The 27,857-nt window shown below is 40.9% G+C and overlaps 2 protein-coding genes across 2 annotated transcripts in view; both read left to right on the top strand.

The window, feature by feature from the left end:
• Window positions 1-9,403, top strand: part of CUL4A (cullin 4A) — a 30,158-nt gene extending 20,755 nt beyond the window's left edge. Inside the window, exons 12-20 of the mRNA XM_083437784.1 lie at window positions 312-416; window positions 1,548-1,658; window positions 1,894-1,979; window positions 2,975-3,082; window positions 4,214-4,327; window positions 5,454-5,559; window positions 6,720-6,892; window positions 7,725-7,877; window positions 8,078-9,403. Coding sequence (XP_083293910.1) covers window positions 312-416; window positions 1,548-1,658; window positions 1,894-1,979; window positions 2,975-3,082; window positions 4,214-4,327; window positions 5,454-5,559; window positions 6,720-6,892; window positions 7,725-7,877; window positions 8,078-8,173 — 1,052 coding nt within the window. The 3' untranslated portion in view covers window positions 8,174-9,403. The remainder of the gene's footprint in view (window positions 1-311; window positions 417-1,547; window positions 1,659-1,893; window positions 1,980-2,974; window positions 3,083-4,213; window positions 4,328-5,453; window positions 5,560-6,719; window positions 6,893-7,724; window positions 7,878-8,077) is intronic.
• Window positions 9,404-11,314: 1,911 nt separating this feature from the next.
• On the top strand, window positions 11,315-27,589 carry LAMP1 (lysosomal associated membrane protein 1). Its single transcript, XM_083437983.1, has 9 exons — window positions 11,315-11,629; window positions 18,667-18,782; window positions 20,884-21,097; window positions 21,233-21,397; window positions 23,799-23,980; window positions 24,609-24,731; window positions 25,593-25,662; window positions 26,145-26,315; window positions 26,616-27,589. Exons 1-9 carry the CDS (start codon window positions 11,581-11,583, stop codon window positions 26,753-26,755), a joined length of 1,230 nt encoding a protein of 409 aa, XP_083294109.1. The 5' UTR covers window positions 11,315-11,580; the 3' UTR covers window positions 26,756-27,589.
• The last annotated feature ends 268 nt before the right edge of the window (window positions 27,590-27,857 follow it).

The raw sequence follows: 27,857 nt of genomic DNA, 5'->3' as shown, positions 1-27,857 counted from the left end.
GTAAATATTGCAGTTTTATGCACAGACCGGATTAATCTCACTGAAGTCAAATGAAATGCAAGCAGCCTGCTTGTTTGCAGCATTGTAACAGGAAAACTGCCACTGCTTCTTTTTTTGGCTTTTCCTTCATTTTTTTGTGTCATATTTTTATTAGACTATACGTTTTTGGCATTGAGTGGTTTCTTTCAACTTTTATAAAACTCGTAGTGTAGTTTTAGATGTGTTAACACTGATATGTGGAAACCAAACGATCCTTCCCACCCCCACCCCCCAAGATTAGTTTTAAGCTGTTTATTTTTAATTATTTTTAGCAAAACATGTGGACTCAAAGCTAAGAGCTGGCAATAAGGAAGCAACAGATGAAGAGCTGGAAAGAATCCTTGACAAAATTATGATAATATTTAGATTTATTCATGGTAAGGAATCTCTTTTTAAACAACTGTTTAAAGTGTATCATGCATTTCTGCACTGCTGAGTTTTTAACCAAAATACCAAAGGCTTGATGCATGTTGCAGTAAATGACACTACGCAGTGGTTTCATGCGCTTGAAGGATAAGATTGAACTCTATAGAACTGCACATTGAAGGATCCAATGATATTTTATAGCTAAAGGAATAGGAATTGTAGCTCCCTCTACAAACATTGCACTTCTGACAAGATCTTTAGCTTCAATTTTTCTTTCAGCCACGCACAACACAATTTTCTGCTACTTGTTTTCAATAGAAATGGGGCAGGAACATTGTTATAACTTCCGAGAAACCCAACAGACATGTAGGTTCTGCAACAAGTCTGTTTAAAGCACATTGGTAGTTTTCACCAGAATGGGAAAGAAATATATATGTTATCTTAATAATTGGGGAGGAAGAGTCAAATTTTATATTTCCAGCACTTTTAAACTTGCTGTATCTGTGGCAATTTTATCAGATCAGTTTGAAATTTGGCACTTTCACAGGTAGAACGTGTAGATCAAGTTTTAAGTTATTTACTGAACAAGTGTCATTTGTATAAGCTGTAGTATTTTGAGGTTTATAGTGACAGAGTCCCATAGACTACAAGAATATCAAACCTATCCATTCTTAAGGAAATCAGCCCTGAGTTCTCACTGGAAGGATAGATCCTGAAGCTGAGGCTCCAATACTTTGGCCACCTCATGAGAAGAGAAAACTCCCTGGAAAAGACCCTGATGTAGGGAAAGATTGAGGGCACAAGGAGAAGGGGACGACAGAGGACGAGATGGTTGGACAGTGTTCTCAACACTACCAGCATGAGTTTGACCAAACTGCAGGAGGCAGTGGAAGATAGGAGTGCCTGGCGTGCTCTGGTCCATGGGGTCACGAAGAGTCGGACACGACTAAACGACAACAAAGTGACAGAATCTTGCTTCTGCTACTTCCTTTAAATATAGGATTATTCCTATGCTTTCTCACAGACAGACACACACACATATATATTCTTAGTTAATTTTTTTTCTTCTGTGGCTCAAAGAAAAGTCACATCATGTGCTTTAGTGATGTTTTTTCTCATCCTCCTCAACATTGTCCATGCAGGTAAAGATGTATTTGAAGCATTTTATAAAAAGGATCTGGCCAAAAGACTTCTGGTTGGGAAAAGCGCTTCAGTAGATGCTGAGAAATCGATGTTGTCTAAGCTTAAGCATGGTAAGCATTTGTGAATTTGGTTCCTTCAGTTACAAGTTTGCGCCCTTATATAGGGGGAAATGGAACAGGTTAGTCCTTTTGGAAATCTATGATGCCAAACAAATGCACATTTTTTAAAAATCTCATGTTTGGTTTGCTTTACACCTTCTGAAGAGTTTGTTACCTTCATTGTGTGCCTAAATTGACAGTTCCAGTTACAGCATCCATATTACTTTTTTTTTGTTTTATGTAACAGAATGTGGTGCTGCTTTCACCAGTAAACTGGAAGGAATGTTTAAGGATATGGAACTTTCAAAAGATGTTATGGTTCAGTTTAAACAGGTAAGATTTCACTTTAGTTGGATAGTTCAGTGAAATTTTGAGCTGGTTTGATATGACTAGTTTCAGACCTGATAAATGATGGTTTAGCATAACAGAAATGAGCTGCAAATGAACATTGGACTTGAACACTTCCCACCCAAGACCTCTGGCACAGCCATGAGTAGATCAGAAGCTTTCATTTTTCGTTAACTGCAGTTTAGTGTTTGATATGAACCCTAAACTGTGGTTAATTTTAACTGTAGCTTCATAGCTCTTGATTTGAAGTTGGCTTGTGTCAAACAAATCACAGTTAAGATTAACTACATTTTCCCTATGTTTGGACAAAACTATAAGCAAAATCTTCTGAATTCATCCTTGCAACTGTGCTGAAAGAAGAAAGAGGAGCATTTGCAAATATAGTGGGTTATTTTGTCATTTTAAAATCCACGCTAATTACTAGTTTTGTAGATTATAAAGTCACGCAGAACATAACTTATGGAATATGCTGCCATAAGATTTGTCAACCAGTTGAATTCACTTTAACTGACACAGATATATCCTAATGTATTATTAGGAATTGGAAATGTTGCATTATTTAAAAACGTAGATGCATCAAACTTTGATTTTGAAATTTAATACTTCAATAGGTAAAAATGCAGGTCAGAATTAGGAAAGTACTCACACCTCAACATCACCTCGAAATATTATTTTAAGCTCCTTATTTTCAGATTGTTTTGAGTTTTAATAACATTACCATGCAAGTAGAGTATCACTGAATTCAACCTTTGTTAAATAACAGTTTTAAGTCATTTTTTCAATGATTAAATTCAATTTTGCTGTAAATATTGGTGAAAATTGCTACACTATTTGAATAAAGTTGACATTTTTGTAGAAAATAATCATCATCATCAGCGGCAGTAGTAGTGATTTCTTTCCTCCTTCCTTCTTTGTTCCCTGGCAAAACCTCTTAACTCATTAACATGATTGAAAATCCTTTTCTTCCTTTTTTATCATAGTACATACAGAATCAAAAGGACCCAGGGAATATAGACTTAACAGTAAATATACTTACAATGGGATACTGGCCAACTTATACACCTATGGATGTCCTTTTGCCTCCAGAGGTAAGTCTTCAACTACACTTGAAGTATTGGGACATCCCCCCCCCCCAAAAAAAAAAAAATTATTGATGTTCATTGGTTTGTTGGATTTGATCTCTGGAAGCTCATACATTGTGATTTACACATGCACAGACCAGAGCACAGAATTTTTGGTGAAAGCTGTTCCGTGTCATTAGATCAGGTATTTGCATGCATGTGCTGACGGACAAGCACTTTTCTATATGGGGCCCGATAAGTGACTCTAGTCCACATTGCTTAATTTTTTTGGGTTTAGGAGGCCTAATTTGAGTAGCACAACTCAAATGGATTAATTTGAATGCAGTAGTTCTGCATGAAATATAGGGGTGCTATGACAAAATACACCTTTCAGTATACAGTGGTACCTCAGGTTAAGTACTTAATTTGTTCCAGAGGTCCGTACTTAACCTGAAACTGTTCTTAACCTGAAGACCACTTTAGCTAATGGGGCCTGCTGCTGCTGCTGTGCCGCCGCCATGCGATTTCTGTTCTCATCCTGAAGTAAAGTTCTTAACCTGAGGTACTATTTCTGGGTTAGTGGAGTCTGTAACCTGAAGCGTATGTAACCCGAGGTACCACCGTACTTTTATCTACTTACTTCCACCCCTTAGAACAGGGGTGCACAACCTATGGCCCTCCAGATATTTCTAGACTACAGCTCCCATCAGCCCCAACCAGCATAGCCAGTGATCAGGGATGGTGTGAGGTGTAGCCCAACATCATCTGGAGGGCTGCAGGTTGTGCACCCCTGCCTTAGAGCCTACTCAATTCTGATTTAACAATTTTTAAAGCCAAATGTAAGATCCTGGATAAATGCAGTGTATCCGCAAGTTTTTCAAAACTGATAAAGGGCTGTTGAGTTCTTCTCCCCTAGTCATTCATATATTAATGGGATGTTCAAAGAGAGTATTCATTTCTGTGCCACAAGCCGATATCCTGCAGTTGGAACAAATCCTGCAAATTGTACAAATTTGCATTCTTTGCTTGGTTTTCTGCTTTACTTATAGACACGAATGAATACATGAAATGTTACTTGTATTTAGCTGCCATTTATGCCTGGATTAATGTGTTTGCCTGGATTTATTTTTCTTATTCTTATTATTTCTTGTATTTCAGATGGTTAAACTTCAAGAAGTATTTAAGACTTTTTATCTTGGAAAGCATAGTGGTCGAAAACTTCAGTGGCAAACTAGTTTAGGACATGCTGTCCTGAAAGCAGAATTTAAAGAGGTGTGTTTGAATAACTTAATCTTTGCTATCTTTGCTCTTCTACCCCGCTCCCATTTACAGCTTTCCCAAACCCTCCATTTCCCTTACGCATAGCAGCCCGAGGGGTGGTGTGTGTGTGACTCCCTTGCTCTTCTGGTTTACCAGTACCCCAAGTTGCTGCTGCTTATTGAGAAGAAGTACAAGGCACAAGGAGCTCAGTGCAGTGAATCAGGGTCAACTCTGCCCCCGTGTGCCAAGCTCCACACACTGCTCACTTTCCCTCTTCAATAAGCTGCAGTGACTCATGGTGTTGGGAAGCCAGGAAAGCAGCAGAATCCCACTCATGCTGCCTCACCAGCCACTACTGCAAGCTTGCACTTTGTCCCCAAAAATGCTTCTTGGTGGCAGAGGGAGAGGAGGACAGATGCAGCCGTATAGTAGGACTGAAGAGTGGTTGCTGGTGAGCTGGCCTGGCCTGGCCGCTCCTCCATGGATTGCCTGGGCAGCCTGTCCTGGCTAGTTGACTGCTGGCTTAAAAAAGCTCTCCCCTATAAAAAGGTCAAAAAGTTCCAGCACCTCACAGAGTGTTTGTTGTGGGGGAGGAAGGGAAAGGAGAATGTTAGCCGCTTTGAGACTCCTTAAAGGGAGTGAAAGGCGGGATATCAAATCCAAACCTCCTCCTCTTCTTCTTCTTCTTCTTCTTCTTCTTCTTCTTCTTCTTCTTCTGGAAATAGCAGAGGTGGGTTTTGGAAATTCCTAGGCTGAATTTCACTTTAGCTCAGAATGGTTTAATGCCAAACCTGTCATCCATCAGTTTCCTTCTTCCTGCCTTTTTAACACAAAGGGAGCAACTCAAACCCAAGATCCTCCTGAATGAGGGGAGTTTAGAATAGTTAGCTCTCCAGCATAGAGCCTGCTCATTGGCATAAGTCCTTTATCCTGGCTTAGCCAAGGCCTAAAGATATGGTAGAGTATGGCAGGTAACTTAACCCATTCCAGTGTTCAGCTTATGTATATGATTTGTTTGTAATCGTTCTATCCAGCTGCAGATAAATGACCTTTGGTAAAGAACAGGGGACAGCGTCATTAACAGTTAGGCGTGTGTGTGTGTGTAATGTTATAAATATAAATATTTTTTTTGTTTTAGGGGAAGAAGGAGTTTCAGGTGTCACTCTTCCAAACCTTAGTGCTTTTAATGTTCAATGAAGGAGATGAATTCAGTTTTGAAGAAATTAAAATGGCCACTGGTATAGGTATGTAATAGTTTTTGAGAAGACAGGTTTCTTGTGGATTTGATCTGGCATAAATGTGATCGGATTGAAATACAGTGGTACCTCTGGTTGCAGACGGGATCCATTCCGGAGCTCCGGTCAGATCCCGAGGTTTCTGCAACCGGAAGTGCCTGTTTTGCACACACATGCGGCGCGGTAGAGTGCTTCTGCGCATGCACGCCTGGCGAAACCCGGAAAAATACTTCGGGGTTTGCCACGTACGTGTCCTGAAGGATACATAACCGGAGGTGAACGTAAGTAGAGGTACAACTGTACAGGAGAATGACTTGTTACAAGAGCTTTATTAATAGAGGTAAACATGAATACAAAGAGATACCAGTACTACATGTTACTACTGTTGTTTCAGAATATATTGTGGAACACATTTAGGCTGCAAATAGCAGTTTTTCCAATAACTGCTTATGACATACAGGATGTAGTTGACCCTGGGCTCTGAACTGAATGGAACTCTGAACTGAATATTGTACCTATGGATTGCACTGCATTATGGTAGCTGGCAATTCCCTCATGCTTTTTTCTATACTTAAGCATAGAAGAAAAGCAGGGGAGGCACACGGATCCACAATAGTACTGCTGTGTTTCCCCAGGCAAACTACTATGGTAGTTGTACAGTGGTAACGCCGGTTGCGGACGGGATCCGTTTCGGAACTCCAGTTGGATCCCGACGTTTCCTCAACCGGAGGGACCGCTTCTGCACATGTGGCGGCAGACTGCTTCTGTGCATGCTCATGGTGTAGTAGAGCATTTCTTGCTCATGTGTGCGGGGTGAAACACTTCCGGGTTTGCCGCTTTCACTATCCGAAGTTTACGTTACCCAAGGGTAACGTAAGCCGAGGTGCTACTGTACCTTTATATGGCAGGCTTATATTTCATAGTCTTCTGCACTATAGCAGAAGGGAGGGGGGCAGAAGCAGTTTGTAATATGCTGTTTGATATCCTGATCTCCTAGGATATTGTTAGATATGTGTAAATTTTCAGGACTGAACTAGAGCAATCTCTACCTGCCCCTATCTCAACACTTTTCCAGCTCATTTCTTCTTCAGCCTGTGCTTTGTGGCAATTGATACAGCAATTGTAAACAGTTTTCCACTGTGTGTTTGCATTTTAAACCCCTTTCACAGAGGACAGCGAATTAAAAAGAACCTTGCAGTCTCTGGCCTGTGGTAAAGCAAGAGTGCTGAATAAAAGTCCAAGAGGAAAGGATGTAGAAGATGGAGACAAATTTGCCTTTAATGGTGATTTTAAGCATAAATTGTTCAGAATAAAGATCAATCAAATCCAGATGAAAGAAACGGTATGTATTCTATGCGGACAGCTCTTTGGAATAGTCTGTCTATAGTGCGGTGGTGTTTGGGTTTAACCAAGAGAGGTTAAGACATATATGAAAAATGTGCTGTATTCTCAGCTCTGAATAGAAGTGCTTTTGTTCCGGGCTCAAGTATTGTAGTATTAGACTCAGAGAGGGGGGTTGTTTTGAGGGGTAAAAACTAAACATTTGACATGGTTATGGATTCAGCCAGTTAAATTTGTAGATAATTTGTAAATATTTATCTGACCTTTATTTTCAGTCATACCCTGTGCTGCCTTTCCTTTCTGAGAGGCAAATTTACATGATGCAACCATTAGTTGACTTTTGTTTCACTCTTGCCTAATCCCCCAATTCTTTTGGTATACAGTGGTGCCCCGCAAGACGGAAAACCCGCTAGACGAAAGGGTTTTCCGTTTTGGAGGTGCTTCGCAGAACAAATTTGCTATGGGCTTGCTTCGCAAGACGAAAATGTCTTGCGATTCCTGAGGGTTTTTTCCCGCTCCCTACCCCCTTTATCTAAGGCACTAAGCTGCCAATAGCCTTTTAGCAGCTAATCCGTTAATCCCTTAAGCCTTTAATAGCCGCTAAACAGCTAATAGCGCTAATCTGCTAATGGGCTTGCTTTGCAAGACGAAAAAACCGCTAGACGAAGAGACTCACGGAAAGGATTCTTTTCGTCTTGCGAGGCATCACTGTAGATCCTCTCTCCATACTATCAATTAAGTATAATTAACCAAATAATATGCATGTATGTATGCACATGTGTGTGTTTGTGTGTCAGGGTAATTGATGCATATTTTTCATACTTGCCGTACAGGTCGAAGAGCAAGTCAGCACAACTGAAAGGGTGTTTCAAGATAGACAGTATCAGATTGATGCAGCTATAGTACGAATAATGAAGATGAGGAAGACACTCAGTCACAATCTTCTTGTTTCAGAGTTATATAATCAGCTAAAATTTCCAGTAAAGGTGAGTGAAATATTAATGTATAATACAGTAAGGGAGAGGTGAAATTGGGAGCACAATTATGGTAAAATTACTGTGATCACAGAATACATTATCGTTTTCAGAGTGTTGTCTCCATCTGTCTGTCTGTCTCTCTCTCTCTAGTATTTTATTTCCTTTGTCCTTACATTGCTAAACAGTGTCAACTTATTCTCTTATTACAGCCTGGAGACTTGAAAAAGCGGATTGAATCTCTCATAGACAGAGACTATATGGAGAGAGACAAAGATAACCCTAATCAGTACCACTATGTTGCATGATGAGGAGGAAACTGTTTTTATAAAACAGGAGGACATTAGCTTCCCAACAATGGATACTTGTGTTGTTCCCAAACCTTACTTTTAGCAGAACTGGGAATGATGTTCATTAAGCAGCTGCATGTACTGCTGATACTTGAAACATCCTTGCCTAGAATCTGTGGTGGTATTCAGAGACAATTATTTTTAGATCTGCTTCTTGATTTCTTTCAGAATTCTGTTCAAAATTTATTTTGGAGTTGGAGTGAATGGTAATTGTCCTCTGTATGATATAATTCTTTTGCCTGAAGAGTGGTTGTGTGTGTTTGACAGCACATCATAAAAATACTTTACGCTGCCATTTTTCGCTTCAAGAATTATTTGAGTTTCTTTTAAACACTGTTTAAGAACAATCAGTGGTCTCGGGGTACACTGAAGTTTTAACTATGCACCAAGAATTCTAGTTTGTTCTGTTAGATTTTTGTTTTGTCTTTTTGTTTTCTATACCTTATCCCTGTTTAGATGGATCAAGTGCCAAGAGGATAACTGCATTAAAAACAATAGATGAGCTTTCTAATGAGCTCAGATATTCATTGGTGAAATATATTTTCTTCTTGGCCACATGAAGGTGAACCAAATAAGCACTTTCTAGCTCTGGGATAATTGTTTATAACCTTTCATGTAAAAAAATGAAACTACAGGATAATATAGTTTTATTCTAAAAGTTACACACAGGGTAATTACAGTGGCATGATCTTAGAAAATTTCAAAATATTTTTTTAAGGCTTTTTTGCCCTGTAACGAAAACAATCCAGCTCCTCTTCGGATCATACTTGCTGAAACATGAGAAAACATGAGAAAATACTCCTATTATGGTAGCTTTTCTCCCTTGTATCCCATACTGTGCATTCATTTGCAAAGTTTCTCTGGACTTTCTGCACGCAGGAAGATTTGATTGTTCTCATAGTTTTACCTTGACAGATGAAGTAGCTTGTTTCATATCATTTACATGGAAATTCACCGAACTTTGAAGAAAGAAAGCTATGTTAACAGACAGTTGTAACTGCTGGCTTTACAGGATACGCATAATGATGTATGTTTAAAAGAAACCAAAGGGAGTTTGACCTTTTGTGTCATTAATGTTAGTAGTATCTTTATTAAAATGCTTTGCATAAAATTAGTAACTTGGTTTATTATATAAACTCCCTTGTATTATTTTGACTTCTGCAAATTAAAATCCTTTTCTCATCTGCATTACTATGAGTTAGTGATGAATCCAACATTCATTGAATTTTCCTTCCCATTTTCCTGTTTCAAAAAAAAAAATCTTAAGCAAATAGAAACTTTTAAATCTGATTTTTACTTAAAGCAGATGTCGTGCATAGTAACTGCTTTTCCACTGTATGAATGTGACAATCTCTTTGCTATTTGCAATAGCATGGAGTATTGTCTATCCAATATTAGTAAAATTGTGTTGCTACCTTTTTAATGCTATAATGAGTATGCCTCTTTCTAAAAGACAAGAACCTTCATGACGATTCATACAAGGGATTAGTTCAATGTTTCAGTATTTTTACAAAGTACACCCTCATTTTTCTTGTCTCCAGTACTGCTTTATTTCCTGCAACACTTGTTCAGCTTGGAAGCTTGCACAGAAGGCTGTTAACAAAGTTATGGGCAATATCTCTACAATAAATATAGCTACATTAGTATTTAGACTGGAAAACAAAATAATAAACCAAAACAACATATATCAGTAACCAGGATCCTACTTCAGTTTATTAATCAAAACTATCGATTGCTTGAAAAAGAATAAAAGAAAAAAAATAAAAATATAAAAGTTAATAACATGTATTTTATAAATTATTATTGTCAACACTACAATTTTAAATAAACGTGGTAATTCTCCCAGTTAGTACTAGATTTTTGCTTGCACATCTGCCTATACGGATGGCCTGAAAATGGTTCAGTTTACAGCTTTCCAGTGTTCTGTGCCTGGTCATTTGGATGTGGGAGACAACTGCATTAGAGATGCATTTATAGAGAGATAAAGGGAAATATTCGACTCCAATAGTCAATCAAGGGATGGGAGAGGGGGAACTCGAAAGACTGCCTGATGCCAAGCTCATTTTCATATCTACCCTCTTCCGTTGCAGTCCCTCTCTTGACTTCTTTTTTGTTAGCGTCCTTTTTCTTTTTAAAGGCAGTAATGACCAGTGACAGCAGTAGCCATTTTAGTGAGGTTTCGTGGCATTGGTAGGTTGTCACCTCCATTTGCTGCAGGTGGCTTCAGAAGCCGGAGCAGGTCTTAAAACTTCTTTCAGCTCAACGTAAAGCGACTTCAAACTTACGCAGCTTCTGTTTAGGTTTCTGCTGTCTCACTGGCATGTTATTATGTGACTTTCCCTGCCCCTCGCCCTAAAATGTCTGTAGTTGAAATGCCTATCAAGTCGCGTTTGTGGCGACAGTACAACCGACAAGCCCCATTTGTTAGGGGCTCTCTTGCTTTTTCTGAGAACCTTCCAGTAGAGGATTTATATTTCGGATATGATTTGTTTTCCCTCTCCGCCCACAGTAATAAAATTTCTTTTTAAAAAATGACTCTATCGCGAGAGCTCATGTGACATTGGAGTAATTTCCTTGGCACTGAACCCGGAGCAGCCTCCCAAAGGAAACGAAACTCCTGCCACCAGCCGACCTCGGACGACGCACGGGAAGAACGTCGTTTTCCCCGCAACAAATTCCCAGCCAGGATGGGCTGCGGGCCTAATAGTGATTATAATCGCCACAAGCCGATTCGAGCTTCCCCTGTACAGTGGTACCTCGGGTTAAGAACTTAATTCGTTCCGGAGGTCCGTTCTTAACCTGAAGCTGTTCTTAACCTGAGGTACCACTTTAGCTAATGGCGCCTCCCGCTGCCGCCAAACGATTTCTGTTCTCATCCTGAGGTAGAGTTCTTAAACCGAGGTACTACTTAACCCGAGGGAGTCTGTAGCCTGAAGCACCTGTAACCCGAGGAACCACTGTATTTCGCTATTAGCAGTTCAGCCCCGTGACGTGAGATCGAACCGAAATCGGTTAAAAAACTACAGTTAAAAAAAAAGGGGGGGGAGAAAGCCCCTCAACGGCCTCAGCCTATGGCCTGCTTTTCTCCGTTCTCGCGAGATCACGGCTCTGGTTCTGCCCATCTTCTCTTTCTCTCTGCCCCCCTCCCCACTCTTTATTAAAGAGGCCGGGCGTGGTTTATTAAGATCAGGTGACGGAGGTAAAAATAAAAAAAGCGGTGGGCCGACGGCGACGACTACGTCGACGATCACGTGACCGAGCCTCTCGGCGTTATTCGGTGCTGCCGACGCCGACGTTCCTCAGTTTGCGCTCCCGGATCAGCTCCGCGTTCTTCTCTCTGTCTCCCGTCTCGGCCCGCTCCTGTCATGGCGCCTCGGTACAGCTGGGGGTTGCTCCTGGCGGCGGCCCTGCTGGGTGAGTATCCGCGGCGGCGGCGGCTTCCTTTCGCAGGCCTCTCGCGGGTCTCCGCCGCTTCCATGAGGAGGGAAGGAGCGCCCTGCCTGCCGCTGCCGCCGCCGCCCCTTGCCCTCCGCTCGAGGCCCTGTGCGTGGAAGCCCCGCGGCGAGGAAAAAGGCGGCGGCGGCCTCCTCCCCTGTGGCGCCTCTCCCTGGAGCCGAGCCCGGGCCGCGGGGTCGCCGCAGCCGCTTCCTTCCCCCCGGCACCTGGGAAGTTAGCGGGGCAGGTGTCTGCGCCAAAGGACAGGCGGGCCTCCCACGCGGCCCTGAGGGCAGAGCAGCCTCTCCGCGTTAGGGAGAAGCAGTTCAACCGCTAATGCGGAATTCAACGTTTAAAGGAGTTGCCTCTCCTCCTTAGTTAGGCAGGTGTGATTTGGCTGATTACCGAAACCCATGTCGTCTTCCCCCATCCTTCTTCCCTTATGTGCTGGAAGCCGCCCAGCTAGGGAAACCCAGCCAGATGGGTGGGGTATAAATAATAAAATTATTATTACTAATCTTCAGAGCTGACCACCTACTTTTGCTCCAGGTCACTGTATTGTGAGATGGTGACTAGTTGCTGCTGTAGCTTTGCTCCAACCTTTGCCTAGCTTGCACACCCAGGGTGTGGATGGCTTTGTAACCTTAAACCTTGACGCCTAATTCCTTTTGGCTGCAGCTGCATATCTTAAGAAACATACTGCCACTTTATTGTTCTCCTTCCAAGGCAACTGTGTTTTGAAAGCTGCTCAAATCCTGTGTCCCTATGTTCTGTTTTCCCCCAGCAGCTCTGCAAACAACTTTTTTTTTTTTTTTTTGCGGAAGCGCCCTCTTCTAGCAACGCCAGGTGTGAGCAAGAGAACTTGTTTGCCTTCTTGTGCTTGAGGCCTCGCATGCTGCTAATTTGAAATGGATAACTTTCACTGTTGGTATATCGGTGCAGAGAGCACTGAGGGTTTCCTCTCTGCTTGATTGTACCAACAAAACTGGCAATGCTCCCTTGAGGCCACTCTGGCTAACCCTCACTGCACTGCTTTGTAGCCTTCTTGTGGGTATTTGGCTAAACTCTGATAAGTCGTCTTGTTTCTCTGGATGGAAGGATAGGAAGGCTTGTTTGAGAGTGAGAGTGAACAAACCAACCTGCTGTACAAAGGTGAAATTTACATTTGTTGTTCTGCCCACTTTTACCTCTGGCCCCACCCATAATTGGCATGTGGTTTAGGAAGGCTTCCCAGAAGGGAATGTGTCCTCCCATCTAAAAGAGGTTCTGCATCCCTGCTGTTTTGCAAGGCATTCCCCAGCTTCCCAAACTCCTGTTTTGTGGAAACTCGATGTAGCAAATGTGAAGGAACTTAGAACGTAATAGGTGACCCAGCTGAAGGTGAAATTCTTCTCTCCTGATAGTAGTTGTCTTCTGCTGGTTTTTTTCTCCCAAGTGGCATTGTCTAGTTTCAGTACCTTTATCACTGGCTGTATAACACTGGTGATATGAAGCTGTTATCTTTCAGAGATTTCTACAGGTTCTCTTGCACTCAGTGGGACTTTATCCCCCAAGTAAATATTCATAGGATTAGGCTGTAAATCATACAATCTTCTCACTATAGCATGAGGTCAATGAGATAACCTGGGCATCCCAGTAATGTAGGCCAGAGTATAGAATTTAGAACAAGTATGACTCATGAATTTGTGTCCTTCTGTGCTGCTTTGACTTGATACAGTATGGATTTGTATGTGATTATTAGTCTGCAATCACAGGTCTGCCTTATTCCATCCCAACTCAGTACATGGTGGCTATGTATATCCTGAAGTGTTTTTCCCCAGGATTCCTTTTCTCACTTTTGTCATTAAGGTTAGCCTTGCCATTATAGGCAGAAGTATTTGGGCCTATTGTAAAAAAGCAGAGGTATGTTAGAAGTAAAAAGCTACATACCGTATAGCAAATTCAAGAGTGGTTTATTTACAATGTTTTAAAGGCATTAAAACACAAATATTAGGAAAACCAGAGACAAACCTGGGACTAATGAGACTAGTCTCACCTTTTACTGCAAAATAATGAATACTTATTTTACTTTAACTAATTATGTGTACTTGGTGTGTGTTTTTAATGGTTTTGAACTTGGATTCTTTAAAGATACATTCATGGATTTGATTGTCAGTGGATTTTATTCTGGGTGTGATACCTGCTTTTTCCTGAAATTCAACTTTAGTTTGCTTATATGATGCTCCCTCAAGTTTCACTTTGCAGTTTCCTGCTGTGCACCAAAATAAAGGTTTTAAAAGGACAGGAGAGCATGTTCTTTTACTGCCTACAAACAATATTTGTTGTTGGATGATTTAGTACTCTTTGGTCAACTGTTGTCTTCTCTTGAACTCTCATTCATGCCCATGTCTTCAAAAGACTTATGGGTGCTCAGTGAAATATAATATTGTTAACTGATATCTAATTGTGTAGGAGCTGTAACTTTGACTGGTGGCTTCTCTTGAACTTGATTATTTCAGGATTTTGGAATAAATTTCCATAAGCAACTATAAACTTAGTACATCTTTGCCTACATGAAAATGGCTGGCTTTCTTAAACTTTCCAGATCAGCTGTCAACTACAGTTGGTTGTACTAGAATCAGCTTTATGGCATGAGATGAGGTTTCTATAACAATTTGAAAATTTGGGCAGTTTGAATGGATTTCATGGTACAGAATCCTTGTGCATGTGCACAATAATTCAGCTAACTGCAAGGCCTGGTAGATATCTCTCCAGAACTGTCAAACTCTAGTTGATTTACTAGGAGCAAACAAAGAAGATAAACAAGGGCTGTAAAAGGAATGATAATCCTTCCAGTGCCCTAAATGAGGCTGAGGGCTCTGGATATGTAGATAATTGTTGGAGGGTTTTAACTCCTTTCTGCAGTGGACCTGTCCAGTTTAGGTGTTAAGAAGCTGTATTTGGAAAACATAGCAGGTGTTTCTTGCTTTAAATTAATGGCCACCAATTCAGCTTTTGAAAATTGCACAGATAGTGTTTTTAGAAAAGTGTGTCAAGTCTGAACACTGCAGTGCTGCCAAACTCTTGATATGCAAGTTAGGATCTTCCCAGTGCAGTGTTGGCCCAAAGTCCTTGCATATATTACAGAGTTGCTGACAAATTGGTGTCATCTAATCTCTTTCTAAAAGGCACTAACTTAAAAGGGCTCATGACGGAGGACGGAGGTGCCTTTATCAGATGAAAAGCAGTGGGGGGAGTTCCTTTTTAAAATGGCTGCTTTATTGGAAGGGTAATATTCATTCCATAGGTTTATCTGCAGTTGCCCCATAGTCACAAGGAAGCAACATACATTGGTGCATAAGCACTAGAAACATCTCTTTGTACCAGCTCATTACACATACGTGTAATCCAAAACATGAAGCTTACAAATGACTTTCCACTAACACTTGTGTTTTATGTTTATCCGTAGCATAGAATTGCTTACTCAGGAAGAGCTGATGCAGCATGAAATCTGGGCCGGGACAACTATTTAGCAGGAAGCTGTAATATATTGTCTTGCATAACCATGAACTTTTTGGTTTCAAGATTTACTATTAAATGATCCACTGAAACTTAACCTAGCCTTACTCATAAGTTAAGATGGGGTGCACAATCCTAATGTGAACTGCTTTCCCACATAGCTGCTCTTCACTCAAGTTGACTAGGTATCTCCATGGTTCAGATTCTCATTGCATGAAACATGTAGCTACCATTCTACTATTCTGAGCATGGCACACTTATCATAGAGTAGAGAGTGATTCAGGCTGCCCTGGAGTCTTCCTGTCTCTGCTCTTATCCACTTGCATAAAGGGTTGGAGCAGCCATTCTCCCATAGTGCAGTACAGTATTGTGAAATGCACGGGTGGGGCTACAGTCAGACTAGTGCCCTAGTTTGCTGCCTGCCTGCAGATCTTAAATGCACTCACAAATACAAAGAAACTTTCCATGGATCCCACAGGTTAAAAATTTCATTTGTCCACACACTGTATTTAAAATGCCTCTTTCATCCTATTAATATGGTGTTGAGTGAGTAAGGCAGGTGTGTCTTCTTTTGATTTATATATTCATCTTGTTAGCTTGCATATTGTAAAGCACCTATCCTTTTCCTAATAAGCAGTTCCAGCTCTGTATTGCATAATGCTGATAGTTTCAACCCTGTGAGAATTGGCCAATAAAAAGGATTTATCTATTTAAAAAAAGGCCTTTGTGTTTCTTGGTTCTGGTGCATAGCTTTAAAAAACCAAGCAAGCATTTTGGTTAAAATAATATTTGCATAGGGTATGAATATTTGATGACAAATCTTTAAAGAAACTGGCATTGAAAATACACTGGCAGAGCAATCCAAACCCTGGTTGGGCAGCAGAAACACATAGAGCAGCGGAGCTTCCACAACGTCTGCAGCTCTATTGCTCTCATTGCCAGGGCGCAGGGCAGGCAAAATTCTGCTTCTGGAGCTATTGTAGGGATGGGGCCTGGATCTTAGGCCAGCTCAGCCCCTTCCCATCCCACAGAGGCTGGTGAAACTGTTTGGCACATCAGGAGTTTGGATTGTGCCCTAAGTGATGTAAAACTGCTTGAAACACCTGTTCTCAAAGCTGGATAAGCTAGACTAGTCTCTTGTGGAGAATATGTTCTATTCGTTGGATGCTGTTTTGGAAGTGTAGCTCATTTGTTTCTTTCTGAGTCTGCCATACAATTCAAACAATTCAAAGATGTAGCAGTGTGTTTGCAATGTAGCAGTTTTCTTCCATTTTAGAGGAATCCCTCCATGGTATATACTCCCAATTAAATGTTAGGAGACAACAAATGGAACACAATTCTACTGCAGTAAAACTTGTCATCCAGAAGTACAAACAGCTTACAGCCTTCCTGCATTTTTAAGTAGAAGAGGAAAACATTGCAGTGGACTTTGCCCTTCTCTACGCATTAAGCAGTTCCTGGGAGAAAAGACTTGTATGAATGCACTTTCATAATGGGCTTGAATTGCTGCCACTCCAGCATGTTCAAAAATGACAAAATCAACAAAATGATGGGGTATAATCAGGCTGTGAAACTTGCTTGATTTTTGTGTCTTCCAACAATGCTTCTTCTATTGGCAGGTCACTACTTGGTATTCCAAGATAGTTGTTTGTGTTTTTGGAGAGGGAAGAAAGTCGCTACAGTTCAGAAGGAAAGGGGAAGCACTGGGGGGAAAGTATTATTTCAGTAGTATTAAGGCTGTCGGACAATTAAACATATTTTACCTATTAATGGTTTGGCTCTATAGCAATTGAAAACAAATTCACATGCTGCTTAACTTTTCAGTAGTCTCGTAGCTTGCACATGGTTGTTGTGGAAGAGGACAAAGAAGCACAAATCAGTCATAGGCAATGGAAAGTTTCAGCAACGTACAGCCAGTCTTAAATTCACAGTACACGATGTTTGCTCTCAAGTCAAATCCACTAGAGAAAAGTTAAGACGTGCTGGTTGGCTGGCCTTTGGAGAGAGGACGAGAAGCTTGGTATACCAGACTCTGTGCCTGTTGAACAGTTGTCTGAATGGTATCTTAGCCTGAATCATGCAATTGTAAAGTTGGAAGGGATCCTGAGGGTCATCTAGTCCAACCCGCTTGCATATTGCTGGGCAAACCTGTATTCAGTTCACTTCACAGAGTTGTTTAGTTTTGGCTATCCAGTCCCCCACCCCCTGGCCTGGCACCTCCCTAACCCTTACCTGTTCTCCCCTCTGACAAAACATGTCACTGTTGTAGAAAAAGCCTAACAATGTACTACTCGTGTAAAATCCAGAGGGGAAGCATATAAGATTCTAGCTTAAATTAGGGGGTAGGGTCCTGTTGAGACTTCCACACACACGTGTTATAGTTGCACAGTTTTAAAAAGGTGGAGGTTTAAAAAATTGTCCTTTGTGCAGATCTTCATATGTTGGTGCAATTTGAGTAAATCATTAGCTCCTGCAGGTGGTAATCTGTAGTTGCCTTTGGCAACAGCCTGTACTGTAGAAACTAGAACCTTATTAATGAAGACATCTGATAGCTGAGGTCAACTTAATATTGCCTGTTCACATTTTAAAAATACTGATCACTGCCAGAGGTAGAATATTCTCAAACACCTTTGTGGGGTGGGGATTTCTACATGCCTTTAATTTTCAGTAAAATGGGAGTGATTATTTAGATAGTATTTTTGTGTGTGTCGTACAGCCTTAATGTAAGCCCATGGCTCAGTTACTAAAAAGCTGTCTTGTACACTTGAGTATTGGTATTGTATTTATGACAATATATACTACCCATTCATATAAACAATTAAAAGTATAAAAAAATGGAGATGTGGTGAGTTTTCTACTTTTGTATATTTTCAAATGAAAATGATTCTTTAGCATGTAGATAAAACTTGTTAGCTTGTGTTTCTCACATGACAAATTTAACAAGAATGTTTGGTAGTTTTGTAACAGGGCTCTTTATCAGTGTGTTATCAAGAGGACTAGATACAAATAAAGCCAGTGGAGATACAATGAACCATTTTGCAAACAAAGGTTGTGATTCTGGTTGGCATAAATTAACTTTCCTTACATCATTCTCATGGTTGCTTAAGAGTTTTTCATCCCTTTGGAACATGCTTTGTATGAATGTAGGAACGCACTAATACATAATAGGTTCTTAAATATTGTGTGTTTAATAATAATGGCTTAGATTATCTTCACACTAAAGTGTGTTGCGAGCAAGAATTGCTACAGGGGAATCCTCGCTTATGTGGGGGTTCTGTTCTTGTTGGCTGCATGGGGGTCCCTTCTACCCCACCTCCTTTGACGCCAAAATCAATTGTGTGCGAGTGGGGAGGTGCCTGTACTGAGTAAGTGCAGGCTTTCTAAAAGCAATCATATTCTGCTTCCACAAAAGTCATCTGTCCTAGTGAAGCCCATCGTTACATATGGACGTTGCCTGTATTCTTCAAAGATGTCTATCGGCATTGCACTTCTTGATATTTATTGCTTTCTGTTTGCAGGATTTTTACAAGCATCTTCAGCGTTTGAAGTAAGAGATGGGAAAAACAAAACCTGCATATTAGCCAATTTTTCTGTGCTATTTACAGTGGAATACAACACAAAAACCAGTAAAGAGGTGAGGATGCTGAAGCTTAAATGAGTGGTGGGCCAGAAAGCTGCTTACAGAGACATAACTTTTAAGGTGCTATGTTGTGTGGTCAAAGGCAGCAAGATGCTGCTTTCAGAGCTGAAGCTGCTTAATTTGCACTCACGGTTGAGTCTGTTTGAAGAAATTTTGGATTTCTATATTTGATTGGGAGTGGCAGTTAAACCTTGGTTTCTGATTTGTTAGTATATGTTCATCCTATCCACATGGAGGAAATTAATTTTAAATGTACACCATGAAAGTGATGCATGAATTGGCTCAAAACTCACTCAGAAAGGAAAGTACTTTGCTGAAGTGTTTGTGGTCAACTGGAGGCAGAGCTTGATGGAAAACAAGTCTGTAATATCATTTACTGGTGGGAGATGAGGATAAAATTTAGTTATACGTAAAATTATGTCCTAACCCAATTCCTTGGGATCAGTAATAATGCCTCAAAGCAAATATAGGATTAAAAATAGCCCTGTTTATAAGGCACACAATGCTTACTTCACTTACATAGCTGCTCAAACAACCATATCCACCATGTGCTCATTAATGGTCTCTGCATCAACCTTGAGCAGAGTTTCCCAGACTTAGGTCTTCAGCTGTTTTTGGACTACAGCTCTCATCATCCCTAGCTAGTGGTCAGGGATGATGAGTATCGAGTCCAAAACAGCTGGAGACCCAAATTTGGGAAACCCTGACCTAGAGGAAGGTCCTGAGTGAAGTGGTGCACAGGATCTGCCTGAGGCCCTGTGCCTTTTAACATCTTTATAAATCCCTTGGATGAGGGTGTAGAGGATATGCTTATCAAATTTGTAGATGACAGGAAGCTTGGAAGAAGACAGAATCAAGATTCAAAGTGGTCATCACTGGCTAAAACATGGTACCCAAACCAGCAAGATAAAGTTGAACAGTGAGAAATTGTAAAGTTCTATGTTTACAAAATCAAGGCCACGAGTGTAGGAATAGGGGAGACCTGCTTCGAAGCAATACATGTGAAAAGTAGGTCTCTTTAGTAAATAAAGGTTTGTTGGTCACAAATTAAACTCGAGCCACCAGTGCAGCTACTAAAAAAAGCCAATGAAAGTTTAGGCTGCATTGGTAGCAGCATTGTGTCCAGAATCATACCATGAGAAGTAATAGTTCCACTCCATTCTGCACTAGTCAGGCTACAGCTGTGTACTGTTATGGGCATCACATTTTAAAGAAGACATTGAAAGAGGAGAGTGTGTCTCGAGAAGAATGACCCAAGTGCAGAGGAGTCTGGAAAAAAAATTATATGAGGAATGGTTGAAAAAGCTGGGCGTGTTTAGCCTGAGACGAGAAGATGGGGTGTGGGGACAATAGCAGTTTTCAAAAGTATCATGCAGAAAATGGAGCTAACAGAGGGCAGAACTGGAGCTAATGGATAGAAATTGCAGGAAAGGAGATTCAGCTAAATTTTACAATTTTTATCCTGCCTTCCCTCCAAGAAGCTAAAGCCCCATTTTATTAATACCCCTGTAAAGTAATTCAGGCTGAGAGACAATGACTGGCACAGTGTCACAAAATCTGCTTCATAGCTGTGTTAGGATTTGAACCTGAATCTCCCTTGTCCTAGTCCAGCATTCTAATCAGTACACCATTGGTTCTGTCACTATTGTTTTGCTAACTTTCTGTTGCTACGTATGCCTGCCTAGTTTAGGAATAGAGACAGAAACGAAATGTGGTAAGTAAGCCCCAACCTACTCTGTGCCAAATCCTTTCTAAAACATAGGGAGGGATTATTTTTTCCCCAACACACAACCCCACCTGCCTAACCTTTAGTTAATAAATAAAAAACAAGCAAACACATTTTTACTTGGCATGGGATCCTTCTTTCCCACACTTCACTCTAAAGCCTTATCCTACATTGTAGAAATTAAACGGCAATTTGATCCTGACCCAAAGGTGCACCACTAAAACGTACGTAGGTTGACTTTGTATTCCCACCCCCAAAAATGTACTATGGTTATTGAGTGCCTTGAAGCATTTTACTTACTTTTGATTGTTTTATGTTTACAACAGTTCTGATGCTCACTATAACAGCAATACTGTTTTTGTCTGTTAGGTCAAGGCCTTTTCACTTCCTTCGAATGCTGTGGTACTGCCAGAAAGCACATGTGGCAAGCCAAACGATACTTCAGAAGTTCTTGCAATTGGATTTAGCAACAATAACTCATTAAAGATGGCATTTGTAAGAAATGCAGATGTCTACATTGTCAGGATTCTGACTTTCACCTACAACTTATCAGATGCCAGCCTTTTCCCCAACTCAAATGAAAGTAAGTGTTTTGAGGCTTTGCAAAGTACAGTATGATGAAGGTAGCTGGGTTGGTGGTACATAGGATGGTTGCCATATTTATGGAGAAATTATCTGAAGACCATCACACACTAATACAATTGCACACTTTCTGCAGCTGGAGCAAGAAATGTGTCCGAAGAAACTGATATTCGAGCAGGCTTAAGGACAACATATACATGTCACAGCAACAACACCATAATAAGCATGAAAAATGTGACTGTCCTTCTCAGCAACGTTACGCTTGAAGCATACCTTGTAAACAACACCTTCAGTGGAAAAGGTAAGCATTGTATTTTCAAAAAGCTTATGGCATGCCAACTCTTCCCACTGGAACTAGTCATACCCCAGGGACTCTCATTTTCTCTGTAGGTCTGGGGTTGTGCTGAAAGATTGCTATTTTGTAATGGTTTATGTAAAATGTGTTTCTGATTGGGGAAAGCCAAAACAGTCTTTGTAAAGCATTGGATTTGAATGGCCAACAACTTATCATGCAGAAAGCCGAAGGGTATTGTTAATAAGTTTGGAAGTAGTAAGTATTACTGGCAAATGCAGCTGAAGCCTAGTTGGAAAGGACAAGAGAAGAGCAAATTGGGAGAAGCTTCCTCCCAGTTCTCTTTTTCACTTGTCTTTCTGACAGTATTCTGTTTTGGAAGAACAGGAGGAGCCCTCTTTGCTGTGTGCAATCTGTGAAACGGCAATGTAGCAGCAAATGAATGAATTTTGAAATGGCCCGTTTCCAGGAAGCAAATTGCTATCACACTGAGGAGCCTGACACCCAAGTTTAGTTTGAGACACTGCTTCCTTCAAAATAAAGGGTGAATTTGGAACAGCAGTGCCACAGGTAGGACAGCAGGAGATCTGTTTTGCCATCTGGTCTCTGCTCCTCACTGCTACCACACAAAAAACCCGGCTGGGGGCGAGAGCACCAGCTGCCACCATCCCTGCTATGAGACTCACATCAGTCCTCACAGCTGATAGAATTTGCTGAGAAAGGCCAAGAGCCTTGACTTCTTCAAGCAAGGGTGTGTGTTTTGCTGTGCCATTGTCAGTGGAGGGGGTAATATGAGGGAGAGGGCTACCCTATTCACCTTTTAAGGGAGCAATTTAGTGATGGAGTCATTTCTGAGAAGCTAGTTGATGCTTAGAGTTAAAGAAGGGAGAAGGTTTGTTGGCCATTTATAGCTATTGCTAACTGGGTGTTTGGGTTCACTGGGTCTTGGTGGAATTTTATCTAGTCTTTTGTTGGGGGTTGAAGTAACAGTTAATATCTGGTGGGTGGGTGTTCCTATCAAAGTGTTCTTTGAAATGGAGATTGAAAAGAAATGTTCACTGATGATAATTATGCCTGTTTCCTCGCACCTTTCACTTTTAGCGCAGTGCCTTAGGTGGGCTCCATAACACTGTCTGGTCCAATTTATTGCTTGGAGTTTCAATTAATGAGGTCTGAGGGTAGTGACATGGCTCTGGACTAGTTTGACCAACCACTTGTGTTAGGAAGGGGCTGTCTGCCTGGATCCAGGAGAATGTAAATTCATCCTTGTGAGAGGGAGTGGATCCAAGCTATACAGCACCTGAGTGAGACAGGAACTTTGCCTAGGCTTAGCTGCTCCAAGCTCTCTTGGATGGCTCTGATTTTCTAGACCCCCCCTTAGGACTGGGTTTGGAACAGAACAGAAACTGCCTGTGTTTCCCTATGAGATGTTCTCTGCCAAGACAGGTGAAGAGTGTGACCTAATTGATTCTCTTACCTGTTAGCAGCTTTCAGTATCATAGGCCCAGCCATTGCCAAACCAGTGTCCTCTAGATATTTTGTACTGTGGCTCAGGCTCCTCCAACTACAGCACAGTCATATTGGCTGCAGTTGATCATAGTCCAAAACATGTGAAGGACAAAAAGTTAGCTTGTGGGTGCTTCTAGATCCAGCACTCCGCTGCCCCCCCCCCATGAGGTTTAGGTGGTCCAGTGATTTGGAGCACCTTTTATCAGTTTTGGTTGACCTAACTATGACTCAACAAAGCTCCTGGTTGGAATACAGCATTGTGCCCTTGAAAATTATCTAGAAACTTGAGTTGGTCCAAAATAAGAGTGGTCAGACTACTGATGGGGATTGGCAAATAAAATCATATTGCACATGTGCAGTAAGCCAGGCTGCTTGAATGAGTATATTTTCTCATATATTTCTGCCCCGGGGCCTTAAGATTTTCATTGGCTCTTCCCCACATTTCCACACCTAATGTGGTAAGGTGAGTGGCTACCATGGAGAGGGTCTTTTTGATGGTGGCACCCCATTTATGTAATGCTCTGCAAAAAGGCTCACCTGTTGCCTATGCTATTGTCTTCCTGAGTTTTGTGGTAAATTTGCCCCTGCAGGCTTCATGCTGATGCTTAAATATTTAGCTCCCGTGTTCATCGTATGTTTCATATTGTTGGGCTTTTTAACGATTGCATTATCAGTAAACATCTTTGTTTTTGAGCTTAACAAACTATGAATTGCCTCGAAGAACACAGTTGTACAAGGGATATGAAAATATATTTTCAAAAATGAAAAGGGGCTAAGTGCACATTTTGTAGTTGGGTGGGAGCAAAGTAGGAGAAAAGACTGGACAAAGTGAAAAAATGAAGGTTGTCTGGGTGTTAATTGACTACTTTCCATGCTATGATTTGTGATCACTGCCTTCCAGAAACTGTCTGTAGTGAAGACAAAGGGCCTACAACCGCCGTTCCCGCAACTACAAGTGTGGCACCAACTGCAGCACCAACTGCAGCCCCCAAAACTCCAGATGTTGGACGATACAATTTGACTGGCTGTTTGCTTGCTTCTATGGGCCTGCAGCTTAATATTACCTACACTACCAAAAACCAGGTAACTTCCATATTTATTATTTATACATAGCAATACATAGAGATATATGGGAAGCTAATGGACCTTAGACCAGACTAGTGGGCTCTTCACCACCAGCAGCCACACAATAATGTGTTTCAAGGAGGTTAGTGTTGTCCACCTGTGCACTATGTCCTGCACACTTGGCCAGGATCTCTTATTCTTGCACAACTGCCAGTTAAATTTAGACTAATCATAAACATGGCAAAAATCTGGAAAAGCTGATCTCCTGATCACCCCCATGGCACTATGGTTGTTATTGAAAATTCTTTCCTGCCCTCATTTCCAAAGGAGCCCAGGGCAGCAAAACAAGACAATCAAAAATAGCTAAAATTTAAAAACAATCAAGGAGATAACACTGCTGTGCACCAAAGGCTTTTTAATAGTGTGCTCATTTCAATATCCATACAGATCAAAGCCTGTACAGTAAAGTCATCCAATTTAACCCCATTGTGTTCTGCTAGGAAAGTTGCTTCCCTGTTTCTGCACACTGTTCCCAAAGCTGTTTACACAAAATTTACTGAAAGTGCATACATTATTGCTTAATCTCCAGTGAGAAGGTTTTTTTAAAAGAAAATATGTCATAACTTTTTGTTTTTCTGTTTCCAAGACTAAGAAGTGGGAGTTGTTGAATCTTCCAGCAAATACAACTTTCTCTGGGCATTGTGGAGATTCCACAGTTACTCTGAACTTGACTTCTGGGAGCACTGACCTGGTTTTTTATTTTGAGCAGGTAAGCATAGTTTGATGCGACACTTACAGAATGCTGATGTACTCCATATGGTATTGGTCTATGCCCCTCATTGTCCCTGACTTTTGGTCATGCTAGCTGGAGCCAGTGAAGTTGGGAGGACTCCACATTGGCTGCTTCTGATTTACAGGCGGAGCTGTGTTTGACATGTATAGACCATGCAAATATTAACTCTATTTATGAGCATAACTCTGCTTCTACCAGTAATTGGGAAGATCATGGATCAGGGCACAACAGCTTATGTGCAGAACTTCAGTAGCTTTAGACTGTTTTTAGAAGGTTGCTTTAGAGGTTTTCATTATGTTACTATTGGTGTGTTTATCACCCTGGAGGAAGGTGGTGCAAATTAGTAAATAAATAAATGGCACTTGTTAAAAAATAAAGTTGCAATTTTAGATGACTTGTAATTTTGTGAATGAGCAGATTGGCATGATAGCCATTTTGTATCTTTCCGTTTATTTACTTGAGCTTATGAAACAGCCTCACTATCTTAAAATCACCAATAATTCCAGTGGGATCTGGAGTTCACACCCTTAAATAGGGCATTTCTTCTTCAGTGTTTAAACCATGGTTCTTGATCTGTAGTTGCCAGTGCTTGTGGTTTTTTGTCACTGGCTCAACAAAGGGAATGAAGCAGGAGTGATTCAGCAGCATATGCATGCGCATAAGCCATGTTTTAATTATGGCTTGTCATGATATGCAGATGTATATGCTATGTATGTTGTCTCTTTCTGTTAACAACTGCAGCATATTTTACCAGTGATATGGTGGCCCTGTAGCATGCATAGGCTAGCCTTTTAAAAGAAACCCAACCAGTAACTAAGATTTATCTTTCTTTTTAAGAACTCAACCACTGAGAAGTATTTTCTGCACCGTATCTCTGTCAGCACAAGTCTGCCTCCTGAATCTATAAGTAAGTAATATATATATATATGTATTTTAAAATGACTTTAATAGCTTAGATTTTGAAGGATACAAAGAATGTCCAAAATAGCAAAGAGTTCAAAGAAGATAAAGAGATGCAAGTATTCACAAACTGTGTTAACTGCCAGTTTGAAATGCCAGGGTTATTCATTCTTTAGCTTTTAGAAGGCTCACTAGGAGATAAGAGAGAAAGCCAAGAACCTTGAAGTACAGCCAACTGGTTTGATTGACACCCACACCATGATTTCAGGGTCCTCAAGCCCAGGAAAGCAAATAGCCTATAAAGTTTGGTGCAATAGCTTGTCCAAAACAATGCTGTACTGACAGCAGGAAAGGGGTCCTGACTTTTGGCTTGTTACTGCTCATCAGTAACTTCACACCACCTATAAAAACATGGTGGCAAAATGGGCTGGTGCCTTTACAAAAGAGTGTGGTCCTACTTAATCTCATCTGTGCGTTTTTTTAATACAGAAAGAACATTTAAAGCTGACAACGATAGCCTGAGTGCTCTCAAAGCTACAGTTGGAAAATCGTACAAGTGTTTTTCAGAAGAGAGTATTTGGATCTCGAATGAAACTTCTCTCAATATATTCAATGCTCAAGTCCAGGCTTTCAAGATCACAGGAAATACATTTGGAACACGTAAGCTGTATAACTACATATTAAACACAAGTTCAGTGCAAAAGCTTCGTTCTTTCAGAGCAATAGTAACTTGATGATCTAGCTTGGCCCTACTCAGTGGTGTCACCTGTACACATTTATAGGTTTGTTTCTTTACATTACTGTGGGTGGTGAGCACATGATCTGTGACTTAAATGTAGATTAATTTGTTCATCATAACCTCAGGGGTAAGTTTTATTATACGGTGGCTCATCTTGGCTCTGCCCAAACACTGAAGGTAGTTAAAAGCTGCTTAATAGAATTGTTTTTTCTTTCTTTCAGCGGAAGAATGCCCAATGGATGAAAACAATATGTTGATCCCAATCATAGTTGGTGCAGCCCTTGCTGGACTTGTCCTTATAGTGTTGATTGCATATTTAATTGGCAGAAAACGTAGCCATGCTGGCTATCAAACAATTTAATGATTTGCACTTCCTTAAACCAGTGTGGGAGAACAGCAGTTGCAAGAAGCAGATACATCGATTCCCCCCATCTCCCCATCTTCCCCTCAAAATAGATTGATATGAGGGAGCACAATCTCTTCCTTACCAACTGTTTCTTGCAGTGCCTGCTTTTACTAAATGTGAAATCCATCTCGTGGCATTTAACTATGCACAAAGGATAACTTCTATAATTCTGTTTAATTTTGCTAATGGGTTAAGTATTCACCCACATAGAAACAGGCTGAAGTTTTAAGAATGCTTTTCTGAATTGGCATGGTTTTTAATGTCAACTACTCTAAATGGGTGTGATGTAGTTAATTCACATTCATTCACTTAAAATTCAGATTAATTATATCTAACAAAGGGAAATTTCCACTTTTCTGATACTACCACCCTGTGCTGAATTTAAACTGCTTAGGTGCAGTAACTACAGTAATGACTGACCAATCAAACTTACACAATTCCCACTTTGTCTCTACCTAGGTATGTATCAATTAATAAGCTTTAAATGCTAAGCCTGGTATATGCAAGGTGTGGAGATACAATTTGGCTGACTTCTAAGATATTTTTGGTCTGTCAGCTTGGTAGGAGCTGGCCCTTTTTTACATAAAAAAAATGGGTGTTACTTTATTTTTTGTAAAGTGAATTTCAGTCTCTTCTGTTGAAGTTCAAAGGAGGTCCTTTTTCTGCACATGTGTACAATAATAGACTTCAGTCTGCTAATTCTTGCTTTGATCTTGGCTGGGACTGTACACTGCAAGGATCAGTTATGGATGCATTGCCTGTAACAATGCTAATAAAGACTTTTCTGTATGTTTTGTCAGTGTCCAGTTGAGCAGTTGCGACATCTTTGTGTAAAGAGAAGTGGAAGGGGCGCACTGCAAAACCCAAGCAGCAAATTTTGCCTGCCACCTTCATTTCCCTAGCAGTTTCAGAAGATGAAAGAGCAGTTGGGTTTGCAGTGGGCCAAGGTACCTACAGACAAAGGGAATATGTACTGGGCTGTTGTGTAAATGCCTGGCAGCCACTGCCAGCACAGTGTACCTCACTCCTGCTGTGCTGGCGGCAAGCTACCACCTGC

This window comes from Podarcis tiliguerta (genome assembly GCF_965153285.1).
Source record: "Podarcis tiliguerta genome assembly, chromosome: 4".
NCBI classification, from domain to species: Eukaryota; Metazoa; Chordata; class Lepidosauria; order Squamata; family Lacertidae; genus Podarcis; species Podarcis tiliguerta.
Note: the sequence above shows the minus strand (reverse complement) of the source record. Positions and strands in the feature narration are given on the sequence as shown.

Bases quoted from the DNA above. Each gene is read 5' to 3' on its own strand.
- LAMP1 (XM_083437983.1), top strand. From the start codon at position 11,581: ATGGCGCCTCGGTACAGCTGGGGGTTGCTCCTGGCGGCGGCCCTGCTG. The intron at 18,783-20,883 runs GTGAGGATGCTG...TTTGTCTGTTAG, and splicing joins ACACAAAAACCAGTAAAGAG to GTCAAGGCCTTTTCACTTCC. The intron at 25,663-26,144 runs GTAAGTAATATA...TTTTTAATACAG, and splicing joins TCTGCCTCCTGAATCTATAA to AAAGAACATTTAAAGCTGAC.